Source organism: Tamandua tetradactyla, chromosome 5 (genome assembly GCF_023851605.1).
Source record: "Tamandua tetradactyla isolate mTamTet1 chromosome 5, mTamTet1.pri, whole genome shotgun sequence".
Lineage (NCBI taxonomy): Eukaryota > Metazoa > Chordata > Mammalia > Pilosa > Myrmecophagidae > Tamandua > Tamandua tetradactyla.
In genome coordinates, this window is record NC_135331.1 from 34,758,542 (window position 1) to 34,778,750 (window position 20,209).

General features: G+C 44.0%; 1 protein-coding gene across 5 annotated transcripts in view; it reads left to right on the plus strand.

Annotated features, from left to right (window-relative positions):
* The window catches only part of SGSM1 (small G protein signaling modulator 1), a 99,191-nt gene that overhangs the window by 73,021 nt on the left and 5,961 nt on the right, over window positions 1-20,209 (plus strand). For all 5 annotated transcript variants that reach the window (XM_077160671.1, XM_077160673.1, XM_077160674.1 and 2 more), the window contains 8 exons: window positions 5,448-5,630; window positions 7,095-7,163; window positions 8,641-9,231; window positions 11,737-11,861; window positions 13,990-14,072; window positions 16,497-16,606; window positions 18,420-18,516; window positions 19,588-19,755. In XM_077160671.1, the coding sequence (XP_077016786.1) occupies window positions 5,448-5,630; window positions 7,095-7,163; window positions 8,641-9,231; window positions 11,737-11,861; window positions 13,990-14,072; window positions 16,497-16,606; window positions 18,420-18,516; window positions 19,588-19,755 (1,426 nt within the window). The remainder of the gene's footprint in view (window positions 1-5,447; window positions 5,631-7,094; window positions 7,164-8,640; window positions 9,232-11,736; window positions 11,862-13,989; window positions 14,073-16,496; window positions 16,607-18,419; window positions 18,517-19,587; window positions 19,756-20,209) is intronic.

A 20,209-nucleotide genomic window follows, 5' to 3' on the forward strand; every position in this document is an offset into this window, starting at 1 on the left:
ACTTCTGGCCTTATTGATTTTCTCTATTGTTTTCATGTTTTCAATTTCATTTATTTGTGCTCTAATCTTTGTTATTTCTTTCCTTTTGCTTGCTTTGGGGTTAGCTTGCTGTTCTTTCTCCAGTTCTTCCAAATGGATAGTTAATTCCTGAATTTTTGCCTTTTCTTCTTTTCTGATATAGGCATTTAGAGCAATAAATTTCCCTCTTAGCACTGCCTTTGCTGCGTCCCATAAGTTTTGATATGTTGTGTTTTCATTTTCATTTGCCTCGAGGTATTTGCTAATTTCTCTTGCAATTTCTTCTTTGACCCAGTCGTTGTTTAGGAGTGTGTTGTTGAGCCTCCACGTATTTGTGAATTTTCTGGCACTCTGCCTATTATTGATTTCCAACATCATTCCTTTATGGTCCGAGAAAGTGTTGTGTAAGATTTCAATCTTTTTAAATTTGTTAAGACTTGCTTTGTTACCCAGCATATGGTCTATCTTTGAGAATGATCCATGAGCACTTGAGAAAAAGGTGTATCCTGCTGTTGTGGGATGTAATGTCCTATAAATGTCTATTAAGTCTAGTTCATTTATAGTAATATTCAGATTCTCTATTTCTTTGTTGATCCTCTGTCTAGATGTTCTGTCCCTTGATGAGAGTGGTGAGTTGAAGTCTCCAACTATTATGGTATATGAGTCTATTTCCCTTTTCAGTGTTTGCAGTATATTCCTCACGTATTTTGGGGCATTCTGATTCGGTGCGTAAATATTTATGATTGTTATGTCTTCTTGTTTAATTGTTCCTTTTATTAGTATATAGTGTCCTTCTTTGTCTCTTTTAACTGTTTTACATTTGAAGTCTAACTGGTTGGATATTAGTATAGCCACTCCTGCTCTTTTCTGTTTGTTATTTGCATGAAATATCTTTTCCCAACCTTTCACTTTCAACCTATGTTTATCTTTGGGTCTAAGATGTGTTTCCTGTAGACAGCATATAGAAGGATCCTGTTTTTTAATCCATTCTGCCAATCTATGTCTTTTGATTGGGGAATTCAGTCCATTGACATTTAGTGTTATTACTGTTTGGATAATATTTTCCTTTAACATTTTGCCTTTTGTATTATATATATCATATCTGATTTTCCTTCTTTCTACACTCTTTTCCATATCTCTCTCTTCTGTCTTTTTGTATCTGACTCTAGTGCTTCCTTTAGTATTTCTTGAAGAGCTGGTCTCTTGGTCACAAATTCTTTCAGTGACTTTTTGTCTGAGAATGTTTTAATTTCTCCCTCATTTTTGAAGGATAATTTTGCTGGATATAGGAGTCTTGGTTGGCAGTTTTTCTCTTTTAGTATTTTAAATATATCATCCCACTGTCTTCTAGCTTCCATGGTTTCTGCTGAGAAATCTACACAAAGTCTTATTGGGTTTCCCTTGTATGTAATGGATTGTTTTTCTCTTGCTGCTTTCAAGATCTTCTCTTTCTCTTTGACCTCTGACATTCTAACTAGTAAGTGTCTTGGAGAACGCCTATTTGGGTCTAATCTCTTTGGGGTGCGCTGCACTTCTTGGATCTGTAATTTTAGGTCTTTCATAAGAGTTGGGAAATTTTCAGTGAAAATTTCTTCCATTAGTTTTTCTCCTCCTTTTCCCTTCTCTTCTCCTTCTGGGACACCCACAACACGTATATTTGTGCGGTTCATATTGTCCTTGAGTTCCCTGATACCCTGTTCAAATTTTTCCATTCTTTTCCCGATAGTTTCTGTTTCTTTTTGGAATTCAGATGTTCCATCCTCCAAATCACTAATTCTATCTTCTGTCTCTTTGAATCTACCCTTGTAGGTATCCATTATTTTTTCTATGTTTGCTACTTTATCCTTCACTTCCATAAGTTCTGCGATTTGTTTTTTCAGTTTTTCTATTTCTTCTTTATGTTCAGCCCATGTCCTCTTCATGTCCTCCCTCAATTTATCGATTTCATTTTTGAAGAGGTTTTCCATTTCTGTTCGTATATTCAGGATTAGTTGTCTCAGCTCTTGTGTCTCATTTGAGCTATTGGTTTGTTCCTTTGACTGGGCCATATTCTCAATCTTTTGAGCGTGGACAGTTATCTTCTGCTGCTGGCGTCTGGGCATTTATTCAGATTTCTCTTGGTGTTGGACCCAGCAAGGTTGTAATATTTTTCTGTGAAATCTCTGGGTTCTGTTTTTCTTATCCTGCCCAGTAGGTGGCGCTCGTGGCACACGTTTGTCTGCGGGTCCCACCAGTAAAAGGTGCTGTGGGACCTTAAACTTTGGAAAACTCTCGCTGTCCTGGGGGTTCGCTAGCCGAAGCGGCTTGAGCTGGCCCTCGGTCCGAACGCAGGGAGGGTTGCTGGTCGCCGCAGCCAGGGAAAGAGCCCCTCCGAATTTCCTAGTCGGCCCTGGGCAACAAGCGTGGCGGGAGGGCGCCAGCGGCAGCGGCCCGCCCGAGAGAGTGCACGTTCCCCGGGAGTCACGGGTTTGGAAGGGGCCTCCCCCACCCGTCACCGTTCTCCGTGGGCTGGGGATTTCCGATCCAATTCTCTCAGTTGGTCCGGGGGCTGCGCGTGGTGTGGGCGCCAGTCGCCTTGGTTTCAGGGGACCACCTCTCCAATTCTCCCAGCCGGCCCGGGAAGGGGGAAGGGAGTAACTCCGGCCGCTTGCCACCCCGCCCGGTAAGGCCCGCGCGCCTCGGCGATCTCACCCGAGCTGCTTCTCTCAGCCAGCCAGCCGTTCCAGGATGGGGTACGCTGTCTTTTTTATCTCTGTTGTGGCTTTGGGCGCTTTCTGTATCGTTTCTACTCCCCTAGTAGGTGTCCTGGAGAAGAAACTAAGATCCGCGCGTCTTACTAAGCCGCCATCTTCCAGGAAGTCCCTCTGCAATGGTATTTTTACATTTTTTGTTTTGAAACAATTATAGATGCACAAGAAATTATGAAAATAGTGCAGAGGTCCTGCGTGTACCCATCATTCAGCTTTCCCCAGTAGTAAACTCTTCTTTAACCATCGTGCATAATTAATACCAGGCATTTGATATTGGCACAATACAACTAAATAGGCAGAGGCCTCAGTTTGATTGCACCAATTTTTGTGTGTTCATTTCTTAAGTCTGTGTGTATACATAGTTCGATGACATTTCATCAAGAGGAATTTGATTTAATAGTATATTTTATTTAACCCAACATATCAAAAATATCATTTCAACGTATAATAAATATCAGTTATTGAGATATTTTACATTCTTTTATTTGTACCAAGTTTTCCAAATCTGGTGGCATTTCCACTCCATATCCATGTGCCACTCGTAGTATTCATTTAACATTTGCCTTTAAATTGCCTCACTTAAAAATGTATACAACCTATTTTTCAAAATGTTTGATATCTCTGTGATAATGGAACACCAGACTTGCCATATATAGAAAGAAACTATAAAAAAAAGGATAAAACAAAATGCTGTTGGGCGGTGCCCGGGTAGTTCAGGGGTAGAATTCTCGCCTGCCATGGGGAAGACCCCGGACCATGTACCACCAAAACACACAAAAAAATGCGATGTCATTCTGTGGCCTTGCTATGCTATGAGCCCGAAGCCCTCTCTCTTTATTAAAAGGAGATTAGAGAGTCTTAAGATGTTAGAGACACAGTCACACCAGACTGGCCCGAGTCCTTGGCATAATCAGCAAAGCTGAAAGAGAATTGGAAACAGAAGCCTTCTCACGCGCGGCTCAATGGCTCGAGAAGCTGCGCCCTTGAACTGTCTAAAGCCATCTGAGTACCGGCTGAGAGGCCCGTTGCACTTGACCTGGTGCCTGGAGGGCTCTTGGGCAAACAGTAAATGAGCCTCAGGTGTGCTTGGCGCTGTGCTCGGGACTGGGGACCTACAGCTGCGTTAGAGGAAGCCCTTGTCAGTTCAGTGAGGTTGTAGTGGTCAGTGGTGTGATGGAGGCAAATGTAGGGGCTCTAAGAGCCCATAGGAGATGTCTAAGCCAGTGGAGAGGAGTCAGAGAAGGCCCCTGTGGGAGCTGGCTGTGTCTGAATTCTTTGAAGGAATTGTTTACCAGACAAAGGGGGTGAGGAAGGGCTTCCAGGGAGAAGGAGCAGTAAGGGCGAAAGCCTCCAAGGTAGACCAGTAGACCAGTATGATGAGAGAGAGAGAAAGAGAGAGAGAGAGAGAGAGAGAGAGAGAGAGAGATATGTGTGTGTGTGTGTGTGTGTGTGTGTGTGTGCGTGTGTGTATGTTGCATGTATCTGTGTGTTCCTGTGCGGGGAAGGGGTGGGAAGGTGTGTTAGGTATGAGGAAATTGAGAAATGGTTTGTGCTTGCTGGAATGTAAAGGACTAGGCAGGCGAGGAAAGCAGTGAGAGTTGAAGCTGCAGAGAATGAGAAGCTGGGGCTGCCATGTCCAGTGAGTTGGGGGAGGGGGATGGCAGGTGAGACAAGCAGAGACCTGGGCGAGGCTGCTTGGCTGCCCCCTGAGGGGTGGTGGAGGTCTGACCTAGTATGGGAGTGGAGGTGGGGAGGTGGGGAGAGCTTGGTGGAGTCTTAAGAAGGCTGGGGCCAGGACTGGGGTCTAAGTTGGCCCTGAACCTCTCTCCAAAAGCTCTGAGTAGCTAAAGAAGACTGTCCTCTCCCTGCCCAACCCTGAAAAGGTCCGGCTTCCTGCTTTCTCTCTTCCGTCTCTTGCCCCAGCCACACCTTAAATCAGTTTATCTGCCTCCTTTTGTACCCAGAGGTCTAGGAAATTCAAAACATCAGCTGTCTGGGCTGTGTAAGCCAGAGACAGTAAAAACTCCCCACCCCTCTGCTGAAATCCCAGAAGGAAAAAACTTGAAATCTGTGGCAATTGCTATAAATCGAGGGACGAAATTGGTTTTTTGCATCTTTGTATTCTCAGTATCTTGCCCAATGTGAGGCAAAGGGAGACCCTCAATGTGAGTTGAAGGATGGATGGAGAAGGTCAGCATTTTGCTCATCTTGTGTCATATGTCTAGCTTGGTTCCTAGCAAATGGTAGGCAATTAACAAATTAAATGAAGAAATTAATGAATGAAAGAATGAGGAAGAAAAGGGGAAAGGGTATAAAGGAGGAGAGAAACAATCTGTTTATTTCATTATCTCCAGGGCCTGGTACACTGCCTAGAATATAGTAGGTAATCAACAAGTTGTTGAATGAATATAGGAATGAATGAATGAATGCATAAAAGAAGGTGGGAAGGAAGGGGAAAAGGAAAGAAAGAAGCAGCCTTGCTCACTTTAAGCCCTAGGTTCTTAGCAACCGCCTGGCACACAGTAGGTGCTTAGTTGATGTATGTTGGTTGGACATTTAATGCGTGAACATTGGTTGGATGGGAATTGCCAGGGTTCAGGGTGCTGGGTCACAACCACCCTCTTCTGGGTTGGGCTGAGTCTGGTCACCCCGGGGGGGGCCTTGCATCTGCCCTGGCAGGTGGACGAGCAGATTCATGCCTGCTACGCACAGACCATGGCTGAGTGGCTGGGCTGTGAGGCCATCGTGCGGCAGAGGGAGCGGGAGTCCCATGCAGCCGCCCTGGCCAAATGTTCATCGGGGGCCAGCCTGGACAGCCACCTGCACAGAATGATGCATCGCGACTCCACTATCAGCAACGAGGTGATGGGCGGCTCACCTCCGGGACCTTGGGGGCGGGTATCCAGGTTTGCCCCCTCTGGCCATTGTAGGAGCACTGGGTGGCTGGGGGCCATGGGACAGGGTCTCACCCCTAGCTTTGGGCGGGAGATAACTTTGAAATCAAACTCCAGTGGCACCATTTTCCTAGCTCTGGGGCTTTGGGCAAGCACTTTACTTCTGGGCTTCAGCTTCCTCCTCTATAAGGCAGGAATAATCAGGTGGATGGAGGACCGTGTGCAGCTCCAATGAGACAGTGTATGTAAAGCACCCAGCACAGTGCCTGACTTTTGTTTATTCAGCAAATATTTATTGAGTGCCTACTATGTGCTCTGTGTCAGGGATGTGCCAATGACCAAAGCAGATGTGTCTGCCCTCAAAGAGACTCCAGTTTAGCAGCCGAAGGAGGTTTTCAGAAAAAAAGTTAATTCTCTTCACCAGTGATGTATCAGTCACCAAGGGCTGAAGCATTACTGCATAACAAGCAAGTGCCAAAAGTCAGTGGCTTCCAAGAATAAACATTCATTTTCGCTTGTGAGTCCCTGGATCAGAGCTCGGCTGGATGGGGCTCCCTCCTGGGTGTCCTGCCAGCAGCAGACCAACCAAATGGCTTGTTGATCTGAGTTAGAATCCCAGGTGTCCAGGATGGCTGGCTCTGCTCTGCTCCGTGTGTGTCATCCTCCAGCAGGCTAATCTGAGCATGTCTTCATAAAAACAGATGAGAGGGCGGGCCGCGGTGGCTCAGCGGGCAAAGTGCTTGCCTGCCATGCCGGAGGACCTCGGTTCGATTCCCGGCCCCAGCCCATGTAAAAAACAAACAAGCAAACAAAATACAATAAAACAAGAAAATGTTTAAAGATGTTTCCCTTTCTTCCTTCCTTCCTTCCTTCTCTCTGTCTTTCCTTCCCTTCCTCCCTCTCTCTTAAAAAAAAAAAAAAAAAACAGATGAGAAAGAGAGAAAACAGACATGAGCAAGCATGTTTCAAGCCTCTGCTTGCATTCAATTTGCTAATATCCCACTGGCCAAACCAAATCACATGACCAAGCCTAGTGTCAGCGAGAGCAGGTACTCCCAAATTAAAGGGCAAAAGTGTGTATATAAGGAGCATCTGAAGAATTGGGCTACTAAAGCTACCAGTTATTCTTATTTGAACTAAAATATTAGCTGGAAGTCTGAGGTACACAGCAGTTAAAGGTGGAGTACTCTAGTTGCAAGGGTGGGAGTGGGGGTCCAGTCTCATGAGGAGACCCCAAGGAGCTGCGAAAGGCTCCATGCTTTCGTTGTGCAGAGAGGGAGCAGAGGCCCAGAAAGGGGACTTACCCAAGTCAAGGAAAAAGACATCGCAGACTTCCTGGCTCAGCGTCCCAGCTGTCCCTCCCAGCTAAGGGCAGGGTCCCTGAGCCAGGATGCAGCCTCATCCGCTCACCCCTTGCTCCTTTCTCTCCCAGTCCTCCCAGAGTTGCAGCTCCGGCCGGCAGAACATCCGCCTGCAGAGCGACTCCAGCAGCAGCACACAGGTGACTCTCCCAGTGGCCTCGCCCCTCCCTGCCCACCTCCTCCTCCACCCGCTTCCCTCCAGCCTGGGGGGAGGCACTGGAGGGCTGCCTCCTTCGGGTGTTTTTTTTGGTGTATTTGTTTTAGCGGTACGTATTAGTGTTAAAAAGAGATCTTGGGCAGCGTGATGGTGGCTCAGTGGCAGAGTCCTTGCCTGCCATGCCTGAGGACCCAGGTTTGATTCCCGGTGCCTGCCCATGCAGAAAAAAAAAAGCAGGTCTTTTAGTTACACAAGTAATACATGAATCTGTTTTTTCTGTAAAAAATGAAAGCATTGCAGAGAAAACTGAAGTCTGCATTGATTACCCCGATCCCCGCCTCCCCTCCGTAGAAAGGACGCTGCTTTCATCAATTTGCTGTGTATCCTTCCTGACCCTTCTGTCTGCCTTTACGTACGCACAGATGCTTAGATATCTGTAGGCAATCTATAGCGATGTTTGGTAGTCTTTTTAAAATTTTTATGTAAATGTCATTGCATGTTCAACTTTCCATTTTTATCCAGTGGAAAGAATGGGAATGTCAATTCAGTCTCATTCAATTAAAAAATGTGCAGAAAAATGTGGATAGTATGTCACTTTTCCTATAAAAAGCAGGACTATGCCTATATGTATATATGTACATCTATTTTCAAAAACAATGGAAGGATAAACCAGAAACAAATTAAAATGTTACCTATGAGAGAAGGGGCAAGAAAAAAAAGCTACATTACCCTGAATTTATCTTGTTTTCCAGTTTTGACCTTTAGGTTGAGTAAATTTTTTACATAATTTAAAGCAGTTAAATCAAAAAAGAAACAAAGAAAAAAACAAAACAGAAACACATGAAACTAACAGTAAATCAAATTCATGACATAACCACACAGAAAAGAAATATTTCAAGTGATTATTGAAACATGGTCTTTTGTTGCATATTCTTCATAGGATTTGGCCTAAGAATCAAAAGGACCATAAATAGATCTTTAAAATATATCCTGGAGATTTTGCCATAGTATTTCATATTAAATCTACTTTTGCAAATGGCTCCATTGTAGTCAATGATGTGTGTATTTTAGCCAATTCCTTACACTGACATAATTTTTCCTTGAAAAAATTTATCTGCTCCTGCTGAGAGCCTGTGCGACTAAGTTATTTTCCCCTCATTCCAGTTCCCTAGTACTCCCTCCTCTGGGGGGTTATTTGCAATTCATGATGCAGGTTCTTGTTTCTTTCAGGATTATTATATTGCTTATCAAGCATATAGATCCCTTTTTTCTTTTTCACAAGTGGAAGTGTATGTCACACTTTGTCCTGCCTCACTCTGTTTTACTGGATGTCTAACACTCCACTGCATGCATGTGCCATATTTACACCAATCCCTTACTGATGGATGCTTAGGGTGCTGAAATAAGCACTGCTGCGTTGGACATCCTGGTCCATCTGTCTTTGTGCATCTTGTCTTCAGGTGTTTGAGTCTGTGGATGAGGTGGAGCAGGTGGAGACAGAGGGCCGGGTGGAGGAGAAACAGCCCAAGATCCCCAATGGAAACCTAGTGAACGGAACTTGTTCCCCAGACTCTGGCCATCCTTCCTCCCACAACTTCTCCTCGGGCCTCTCCGAGCACTCTGAGCCCAGCCTGAGCACGGAAGACAGCGTCCTGGACGCCCAGCGGAATGCCCCTGCCGTGCTGCGACTCGGGGACGGGAGTGTGGATGATGGGCAGAGCAGCGAGGCCACCACGTCCCGGGACGAGGCTCCGCGGGAGGAGCTGGCCGTGCAGGACAGCCTGGAGAGCGACCTCCTCGCCAACGAGAGCATGGACGAGTTCATGTCCATCACCAGCAGCATGGACGCGGGCCTCCCCGAGAAGGACGCTGCCGGGCTGGAGGGCTGGGGGCCCAGCGAGGCGGAGAAGCGTGGCCAGGTGGTCAGTGATGACAGCCTCTTGGAGGAGCCCGAGATGGAAAGTCTCTTCCCCGCCCTGGCTTCTCTGGCTGTGACCTCGTCAGCCAACAATGAGACCTCCCCTGTGTCTTCCAGTGGCGTCACCTATTCCGTGAGTCACCAGGATTCTTCTCTGCTCGGTTTTCTCACCTGCAGCTGCGGGAGGATGGGAGTGTGCCAAAGACCTCAGGTCTCCAGAAATTCCCAGTGGTGATCCTCTTCATGGGTGACTCACCATAGAAACCTGTTAGGAAGAGCAGATGATATCATAGTTAAAGAACACAAACTTTGCAGTCAAACGGTCCTGGGTTCAAGTCCCAATACAGACAAGTTAGTTTATATTTCTGAGCCTCAGTTTCCCCATTATCTAGTACCTACCTTCCTGAGTTGTTCTCAGAATTCACCCAAAGTCTTGGGTGCCTAGCATAGTGAGCCCCCAAATCAATAGCATCTTTGATCCATCAACGTCATTTAAATATTTGAGTTTCGCATTCTTGCCAGAAAATCCAAACCAAGGGACACCAATTGAAAGGAAGGCTTTTCCACTCCTGGCATTGCACCTGCATTGCTTTTAAGGAATTTATTTCTATCAAAGATATGCGTGTCCATTGTTTAAAGAGTCAAAAATTTTTTGACAGAGCTGGCTATGAAAACCAGAAGTTGTCTTCCTCACTTCCCCCCATTAACCCTCCCCAGAACCAGTCATATCTTCTTATTCTGCCTGAATTGTTGGATCTTTGCCCCCGTGTGTCTAAACGACTCGTTTATATTGCTACTTGTTGATCTTATTTTTTGCTTTCAGTTTTGAGCATGGTCTGTTGAGTCCCCACAATGGAAGTGGAGAATTTAGCCCTCCTCCACCCCCAAGCCCTCGCTGCGCAAATGAAACTTTCCCATCCCCACCCTTCCAACATAGGCATGTAAGAATTTTAGTTAAATGACTTGTCAGTGTGTACATTCTTGTGATGGTATAATGTAAGCCATGGGGTAGGTTCTGTCCATCTTTTCTTCCCTAAACAAAATTGTGCTTTTTCCTAGATTTGTGTTTTCTTTTTTTTGTCTTTCTTTTTTCTTTAGTTTTCATAGTTATCACTAATTTACCACTCAAACTCCACCAATTTTCTAAATCGCCTCTCAAACCTTGATTCAACAGGTTTTCTAGCCATGTTGTATTTCTAGAGAATTCTCTCCAGGTGCTTCTGACCGTCTCTAGTCCATTGCACCTAATTCACAGCTGTTATCCTGGGCTCTCCCCACCATCATCTTGGGGCTCCTTTTGAGTCTCCCCTATTTCCTGTATCCCGCGTCTTGTTCTTTCTTGGTTCATTCCTTGTTTAGGTGGAACACAGGCCTCAGTATCTTCTACTTTTTTTTTTTTTAACTTTTCATTCCTTCTTATATTTTAGTTATAAGGTCAGTAAGTTTTCAATATGTTGTTGAAAGTTTTCTTGGTTTCTTTTCACATCTGCTACCAACTCACCTGCTTGATCACTTGAGAGTCTTTTCACTCTTATTTTTAATCTCTTCTTTTATATCTTCAGAAATATTCAGCGTACGTATCTTGTATTCTGTTCCTGACAGTTCTAACAACCGAAGCCCTTGTGGGTCTGATTCTGCTGTTAGATGGCTATGCTGTCACTCATGGTGCTTTCTCCTCTGAGTGTTTTGTGATTTTTGAACCTGAGCTCATCTTTCTTGGAACTTTATCTGCTGGATACTTTGAGGCCATGCTGGAACGTCGATTCCTCCAGAGAGGATTTGCTTTTGCTAGTTCCTAGGGGCATAAACAATCAGAGGTCACTTTAAACTGAATCTCGCTGATCTTTCAGGCCATCCAGGTAGTGAGAATTTGGGTTATAAACCTGCATGAGTCCAGGGAAATATCTTTTCTACTTAATTTCACACATTTGTCAAGACTAGCAGTTGTCCTTGAGACCCCAGGATGCTAGTGGGTTTTTTCCTGGTTTTTCCTTACTGACCTGTAGCTCTTTGGGGTCCCCCCTTTATGTAGGAAGGTCTTTTGTTAGGCTCCTCAACTTAAGGGGCGCACAAACCATTAAATCAAAAGTTTGCATTTTCCCAGTTTCACAGCCGCCATCAAGGCAAAATCTGGCTTTGATAGTTTCTCACCTATCTGGGCTAATTTTTTGTCTCTTAGAGTTTCTGATTTTCTTGCTAGATCATTGAACCCTTTTGTCAGCGTGGTTAGTCAAGGCATCAACTCTGACATATTGCCAAAATCTTGGTCCACTTTTCAGCAGAGGCGGTACATTTGCAGCTTCAGTTGTGACTTTCTGAGTCTGTTTCTTCATCTCGAAAATGGAAATAATAATTGTTCCTACCTCACCATAAGTGAGGTACCAAGATTGCTTTTTATTATATAAAGGCTAAAAAGAAAAAAATCTTATTTTCACCATGCAAAGTCAAAAAAAGCTTTCCCTGAAAAAACAAAAGCAAAATCCCATGCCTGCCCAAGGCCAGGCTTGGGTCATTCTTTTCAGGAGCAAGAGGAGAAGGCCAGGAGGAGGCGGGGAGGAGGGGAGAGGACCTCTGGAAGAGCGCCTCTTTGGGAAGCTGGGGTGTGCTTGTCCTTTTCTTGCTCCCTGGGGGGCTACAGCCGGAGCTGCTGGACCTGTACACCGTGAACCTGCACCGCATTGAAAAGGACGTACAGCGGTGTGACCGCAACTACTGCTACTTCACACCTGCCAACCTGGAGAAGCTCCGCAACGTCATGTGCAGGTGGCTGGAGGCGGGGCGATCAGAGAGGGGTCTCTGCAGGGGACGGTGGGGGTGGCAGAGAGGGAGCTGCAGGAGACAGACCCAGCCAGAACCGTAGCCTCTGCGGCGGGCACCAAGCCAGGAATCTTATTCCAACCCATGCTGCCAATAAAATAATAATGAGAGTCATGGTAATAAAAGAAAACATTTATTAAGCACTTTCTGTATACCTGGTCTGAGCTCTTCACTGTATCATCACTGCACTTAATCCTCACAGCAACCCTATGAGGTCAGTAGTGTTATCCCCTTTTATAGTTTAGGAAATGGAGACTCAGAGAGGTAGCCTAGTATTCTAAGTCCCTTGGCTGGGCAGTGGCTGAGTGGGAATTCTAACCGTCTGATTCCAGAAATTATGCCTGTTTTTTTCTTAAAAATAAGATCTATAGCTACTTTTTACTTTTTATTTTAAATATATTCTTGGCATTTCTTAAAATATGAAAATAACCAATGCTGGTAAAAAAAAAACTTAAATCAATAAATATATTCTTGGCATTTCTTAAAATATGAAAGTAACCAATGCTGGTAAAAAAAAAAAACTTAAATCAATCAAGGGAATCAGAAGTTCATAAGAAATAAAGAGAAATTTCTCCTTCCTTCTCCGCCCATCAGTTCCACTCACCCAGAGAAATAACTGCTGTTAAAAATTTGGTGTATATCCTCCAATGACATATGTATGATACGTAATATAATATCTAATAGACTGTATATTAGATAATTTATATTGCATGATATAATAGTGTGAATGCACACATGGTTTGAAAAAATTTTACTTGTGGGATTAAACTATAAACTATTTTTCTGCATCTTGTTTCTTTCACTCAGTAATATATCCTGGACTTCGTTCCATGCCAAGACATATTATTCTAATTAGTGAGTCAACATACCACAGCTCAGGGGCCAAACCTAACTCACTGCCTATTTTTGTAAATAAAGTTTTATTAGAACACAGCCATGCCCATTTATTTGCGTATTGGCTATGATTGCTTTTGCAGAGTTGAGTAGTTATAACAGAGAACATATGGTCTGCAAAGCTGAAAATGATTATTATCTGGACCTTTACAGCAAAAGTTTGCCAACCCCTGCTCTAACTCATTCTTGTTAATAAGCTCAAGCTCTTAACTGTTCCATTTCCTAAGCAATCACACTGCCACTTAAAACCTAGTTTAGGAGATATAAATATAATTAACTACAATATAGAATATGTCCTGTTAAAATGAAAAATTGCTGGGAGAGAAGGAAGGATAGACTGACTTCTTGATTATGAGATAGGTGGTAATCATGGAAGGCCTCACAGAGGTGGTGACCTTCATGATGGACTTTGACAACATTTAGAATAGCTGAAGAAACCATTAAAAGCACGTGCATTGGTTGTATAATATGGTTGGACAGTGTGTGTGTGTGGAGATTTGTCAATAAAAATATTTAAAAAAGAAAGAGCACATGCCCTGGAGTGAGAGAGACCTTCTGATTTGAAGCCTGCAGCTGCCATTTATTATTAGGTGGTGACTTTGGGCATATCTCTTACTTCTTTGTGCCTCGGTCTCCTGAGATGTGAAATGGGACAATAATAGAAACTCTTTCCTGTGATGATTTCGAAAATTAAATGATGCAATGCATGTATAGCGGCCCAAATATACAGTAAATGCTTAGTAAATATTAGCTGTTATTATTAGCCAGTGGGAATTTCAGATGGAGGAAACTTTTAGGAGAAAGGCACAAAGGTGTAAAGGGGTGATTTATTTGGCTGGAGTTGGGAGGATGCAGGAAAGTGATGGGTGAAGCTGTAAAGATGGATTGAGAGGAGAGTGAATGGCCCATTCCCCCAGTAAAGGAGTTTGGACATTATCTTGGCCCGAGGAGGTGTTTGGGCAGGTAGGTGGTCCCCATGAGCTGGACTTCAGAAAGATCATCCTGGGGTGGCTGTGTGTAGAGTGACTGAAAAGCATGAGACGGGGAAGGCCAGGCAGGCAGGAGGCTGAGGGGGTGGGCCAGGTAAGGGATGAGGGGACCAAGCCAGGGCAGGGGAAAGGGAGAAGCAGGTTGGAGAGGCAGGCTGTGGGGCATCACTGGGTCCCTGTGTCTCTTGCAGCTACGTGTGGCAGCACATTGAGGTCGGATACGTTCAAGGCATGTGTGACCTCCTGGCTCCCCTGCTGGTCATCCTGGATGACGGTGAGCGTGCCTCCCCTGGCCTGGGGGACCACACTTGTAAATTGTGTATCTGATGAGGGCCTGGTAGCCAAACGAAATGACACACTCTTACAACTCAACAATAAAGAGGCAACCCAATTTAAAAGTGGGCAAAGGATTTGAACAGACATTTCTGAGTGGAATAGAAGAGTAATAAATGATCAATAAGCGTATGTCATTAGGAAAATACAAATCAAAACAACAGGGAGATACTTCACCCCCCAGTCAGATGGCTGAAATTAAAAAGACAGACAAGTGTTGGAGAAGATTTGGGGAAAGTGCACCCCTCATATGTTGCTGGAGGGATTTTAAAATGGTGTGGCCACTTAGTAAAACAATTTGGCAGTCCCTCAGAATGTTAAGCTTATTACCCAGCAATTCCGCTCCTAGGAGTATACCCAAGAGAAAAACCTGTATCCACACAAAACTTGCATACGAATGTTAAAAAAAAAAAAAAGTATTATTCATAATAGTCTAAACTGAAAACAACCCATGTGTCCATAATCTGATGAATGGATAAGCAAAATAAGTCATATTCACACAGTGGAATATTACTGGTCAATAAAAAAGGAATGAAGTTCTGATTCACGGTGCAGCATGAGTAAGCCTTATAAACCAGCTAAGTAGAAGAGCCAGACACTAAGACTACATAGAATATGATGCTGTTTATATGAATATCTAGAAAAGGCAAATCCATAAAGACAGAAAGGAGGGTAGTGGTTTCTAGGGCTAAAAGGAGAGAATGGGGAGTTACTGCTATTAGGCATATAATTTTTCTTTACTTTTTTTTTGTATATATTTTGCAGGACTTCTCAGACCCTTTACTCAATATATATACAATGCAATATATATATGCATTGACCCTTTAAGCAGCAGATATTATAATTAGGAAAGTAGGTTTACATATGCATAGTATATGCATTGACCCTTTAAGCAGCAGACATTCTAGTTAGGGAATATATTTATAGAAAAATCATGCATGAAATAGAGTCCCCATATTACCCCCCCCCATCATTAACACTTTGCTTTATTGTGGTACCTTTGTTACGAATGATGAAAAAATATTCTTATAGCTATAGCCCATGGTTTACATTAAGCTTCACTGTTCTTATTGTATAGTCCTTTTTTCTACTTTTTATTCTAGTAGCATATAGACAACCTAAATTTCCCCCTTTTAATCACATTCAAATATATAATTCAGTGTTGTTAGTTTGTTCACAGTGTTGTGTTACCATCACCACCATCTATGATTAAAATTTTCCCATCACCCCGAAGAGGAGGAATTCTGTACCAATCAAGCATTGATTGCCCATTCCCTACCTCCACCCCAGCTCCTGGTCAACCCGTATTCTACTTTCTGACTCGATGAATTTGCTTAGTCTAATCATTTCCTATCAGCGAGATCATGCACTATCTATCCTTTTGTGTCTGGCTTATTTCAGTCAACGTGATGTCCTCAAGGCCCTTCAATGTTTTAGCCTACATAGGACTCCTGAGAGATGGAAGCAGCCCAGGCGTCCATCACCCAATGAATGTACAAGCAAAATGTGCTATTCAATGGGACAGTATTCACCTGTAAAAAGGAATGAAATTCTGTAGTTTATTTGGGGGCTAATTAAAATGTCCTGAATTAGACAATGGTAATGTTTGCACAACTCTGTGATATCATAAAACCATTGACTTGTACAATTTAAAAGGATGAATTTTGTGGTATGTGAATTGTGTCTCAAATTTAAAAAGAATGAGATCCTCCTGTGCCTTGGGAGAGCTTCCTGACTGGCATAGCTTTCCCCCCAAATTAATAGGTGTTAAGAGATAAAAAGGTACCATTTTCAAATAAATTTTGGAAACACTGGGTTAAACAATATAAAATAAGTTCCTTTATTGCAGGACTTCTCAGAACCTTTACTCATAATATATGCATTGGCCTTTTAAGCAGCAGATATTCTAAGCAGCACTTCCCAAGTTATTTGACCCTTTCTTTGCCTGTTGCCTAAAAACACCCTCCCAACTTTACCAGCTGCTGCTCAAATACAGAGGTTCCCAGATTTGAAAATTTCATGAACCGGTCAGAATTAAAAAAAAAAAAAAAAAAAAAGGTTTGGACCCAACAATATGTTATCAACTTTTTATTGTAGCAGGTAGGAATGTTTTAAAAAGAGCATGTCCTATCACCATTGCTCCCTAAAAGAAAAGATGTTTCAACAGCTCTAAGGTGGAAAGTGTATAATTAAGACTGGAAAGCATCCCTTGAGATGGAAGGCACTTGGCACTCCGTTGTCCATGTTTTTCTCGTTCAGCTGTGGACTTTGTGAACCAGCGCTGGGCCTTAGACTGTCCCTTTGGGAGCTGCTGGTCTCTCGGGCAGTGGCACAGCTGACTGTCTCTCCTGTGCTCTTTCCCCAGAGGCCCTCGCCTTCAGCTGCTTCACGGAGCTCATGAAAAGGATGAACCAGAACTTCCCCCACGGAGGAGCCATGGACACGCACTTTGCCAACATGAGGTCACTGATCCAGGTATGACCCCCTCTCTAGTCCTGCTTTGGGAGACAGTAAGTGTCTCCATCTGTCTGAGCCTCAGCTTCTTCATCTGGAAAATGGGGTAGCAGTAGCACATAGGGTAGTATGGAGATGAAATAAACTAATGCACATAGTGGGCTTAGCAGAGTGCCTGCCAGCGCTATCCAGAATGGAAACCGGTAGCAGCAGCACTGGCATCACCTGGGAACTTGTTAGAAATGCAGATTACCAGACACTGCTCTCACTGAAGCAGAATCTCTGGGAGTGAGGCCCAGAAATCTGTGTCTTGGAGTGATCCAGGTGTTTCTGAGGCACATTCAGATTGGTGAAGTGCCATCATAAACGCTGGCTCTTTAGCATCCGCAGTGTTCGGCATTTCTGCTCCCCAGAAAGATGAGGGCACCTTCCTTGTTAAGTGCAAGGATAGAAATGCATTAACCTGTGAAAATGATAGGAATGTTTTTCAGTCTCCATTGTATTTAGCTTCTGACTAAAAGGGGCTTTTGCTTAACTTGACAAACAGTGAGATGGAACAAATTTTCTTTCCTTCTTTTCTTTTTGTTCATTTGGATTGCTCCTCCTATGAATTGCCTATTTGTATGTTTCTCCCACTTTATATATACGTTTTTCCATATTAGGATCATTGTGTACGCAATATTTTAACTCCTTTTTGTACATACTATTTGGAGCCTGCTTTTTATTTCACTTACCTGCATATCCAATATAGCTGTAGATATTCTTCCACCACCTGTTTATTTTTAAATAATAGCCCTGTTGAGATAGAATTTGCATATCGTAAAATTCATCCTGTTTAAATTTATTTTTATTGTAGTTTTGTATATATATTTATATAGATCATAAAAATGGTCATTTTAACCATTTTAAGTGTATAATTCATTGGTTTTAATTACATTTTCAGTGTTGTGCTCTTATCATTATCATCCATTACTAAATGCTTTTCATCACCCCAAATAAAAAAATCTGTACTCCTTGAGTGATAACTTCCCCATTCGGGAGACCTCTAATCTATTTTCTGTCTCTATGAATTTGCTCATTCTAGATATTTTGTATAAGTGGAATCATACATGTTCTTTCACATCTGGCTTATTTCACTTAGCGGAGGGCATGCAAGGCTCATCCATGTTGTACCATGTATCAGTCAGTACTTCATTCCATTTTATAGCCCAAGAATATTTTCATCCTAAGTATATACCACATTTTGTTTATCCATTTCCCTATTTATGGAAACCTGAATTGTTTCTGCCTTTTGGCTATTGTGACTACTGCTGCTGTGAACATCCGTGCATATGTTTTATGTGAATACGTGCTTTCAAGTCTTTGGGATATATCCCAAGGAGGGGAATTTTGTGGAGTCCTGTGAAAATTCTGTGTCAAACCTTCTGAGGACTTGCTGAACCGTTTTCCACAGAGCGTACGCTGTTGTACATTCCCACCAGCAGTCCAGGGGGGAGCCAGTTTGTCTACATCTTCGCCAACACTTGTTATTTTCTTTTTTTTTTTTTTTTTTTAATAATAGCGATCTGAGTGTGTATGAAGTACTATCTCCTGGTGTGAGCTGCGTTTCCAAAATGGATAAGGGTGTGAAGCATCTGTTCATGTGCTTATTAGCCATTTGCTTATCTTCTGGGGGGAAATGGCTCTCCAAGGCCTTTTCCATTAGTTGACTCCTCCTGGCTGCTAGAGGTGGCATGGTGTGCTGGGATGGGGCTCTACCATCATTTGCACAGCCCGACCGTCTGGCCTGGCCTTTTCCCAGGAAGTTCATGTCCACCTTTCCTTCCCCTGACAGATCCTGGACTCAGAGCTGTTTGAGCTGATGCATCAGAATGGAGACTACACACATTTCTACTTCTGCTACCGCTGGTTCCTGCTGGATTTCAAGCGAGGTACAGACTTCAAAATAGGGCTTTATTCCCAGATTCTTTGGAGCAGAGCCTCTTGGAAATAGGTATCATTGAGGTGAGGCTGAGGGGGTTTTGAAGTAAAGACAGAGGAATGCCCAACTGTTGAGTCCCAATTATCGGTTCACTCACTGCATCTTGCACTGACACTATGAAGTACATGTTATTTACAAGCTCCATTTTATAGATGGGAAAACTGAGGCTCAGAAGACTTAAATTTAGAGCAAGGAATGTAAGAGCAGGATCTGAGCCCTCCTCTGTCTCCCTCCCAATCCCACTTCCCTTCCATGCTAGCAAGCATTTTGTTGAGGACCAAGGGCTGCAAATTCTGGAGCAGAAGTTATTTAGTGCCTGTTTCCTACCTGACTCAGAAATAGTGTATAAAATGCATCATCATCACCAATATCATCATCATCGAGCATGCAAGGGGGGATTTATGAAGTGTCAGACACCGTGCTGAGCCATTTCTATGTATTGTCTCTCTGATCTTTTGCTACTATGAGCATCACCTCCCTTAGAGGTGAGGGAAGAGATGCTCATGGATGGAAAGTAATTAGTCCAAGACCACCTTACGAGTGAGTGATGGAGCCAGGACTCCAACCGTGTTTATTGGACATCAGAAGCCTTGCTCTTAAACACTGCCCTTTTCTGCCTCTTTGTTAGACAGCAGGTGGTGCTGCCTGTGTTTGGGAGAAAGGGGAAATATTCCCACAGATGCTATTGGAGATAAGGGGGAGGTGGGGTCAGGGACACCATTAAGGGGATAGGGCAAGGCTAGGTGAGTGTAAATCAAGCCTGCTCATGCTCAGAACATCAGAGCTGGGAGGAACTTACAAACCGCCCGGTTTGCACAGTCCATTGCGCAGATGGGGAAAACTGAGGCTTCTGATGGTCACAGGAGAGTGTCCAGGTCTCCTCCCTTCAACCTGAGCTCTGTCCACTATACTGGAGCTGAGGCAGGAATTGCAACTGGGCTGCAATTCCCCGAGAGAACGCAGCGCCATGAGCTCTGTCACCTACCCCCTTCCCGTGTGTGCGCGTGTGGTGTCTCGGCAGAGCTCATCTATGATGACGTCTTCTCAGTCTGGGAGACAATCTGGGCGGCCAAACACGTCTCGTCCGCCCACTATGTCCTGTTCATCGCGCTGGCGCTGGTGGAGGCCTACCGCGACATCATCTTGGAAAACAACATGGATTTCACAGACATCATCAAATTCTTTAACGGTAACCTGCGCAGCTGGGCGGCCTCGTCTGAGGCTTGTGGGTTTCCAGAAGGTTCCTTCACAGGGTTCACTGGGGGGTGGAGATTGGCTAAGACCGACACGTGGTAAAGGAGTTGGAGGTACGTCCTGCCCACTTGTGGCTCCTTCCAGATGGGTGAGTTGAAAGTCCCGCTGATGCTGGGGGTGTGTTTTCCTCTGAGAACTGCCAAAGAGGGCCTGGGTGTTGAAATCAGGCTTGGAACAAACCCTGGTTCTGGCACCGACCTACTGTGCCCATGACCACATCACTTCCTCTCTTCTTTAAACATCGGCTTCCTCACCTGGGAAATGGGGTAACTGTGTGCTTCAGAGATTTGAGGTGGTAGGAAAAGCAGGGCAGGAAGGCAGGTAAGGTGGCAGGAAAAAGGCACGGCCTTTGAAGTCAGACAAATGCGTATACTAATCTCAGCTCTGCC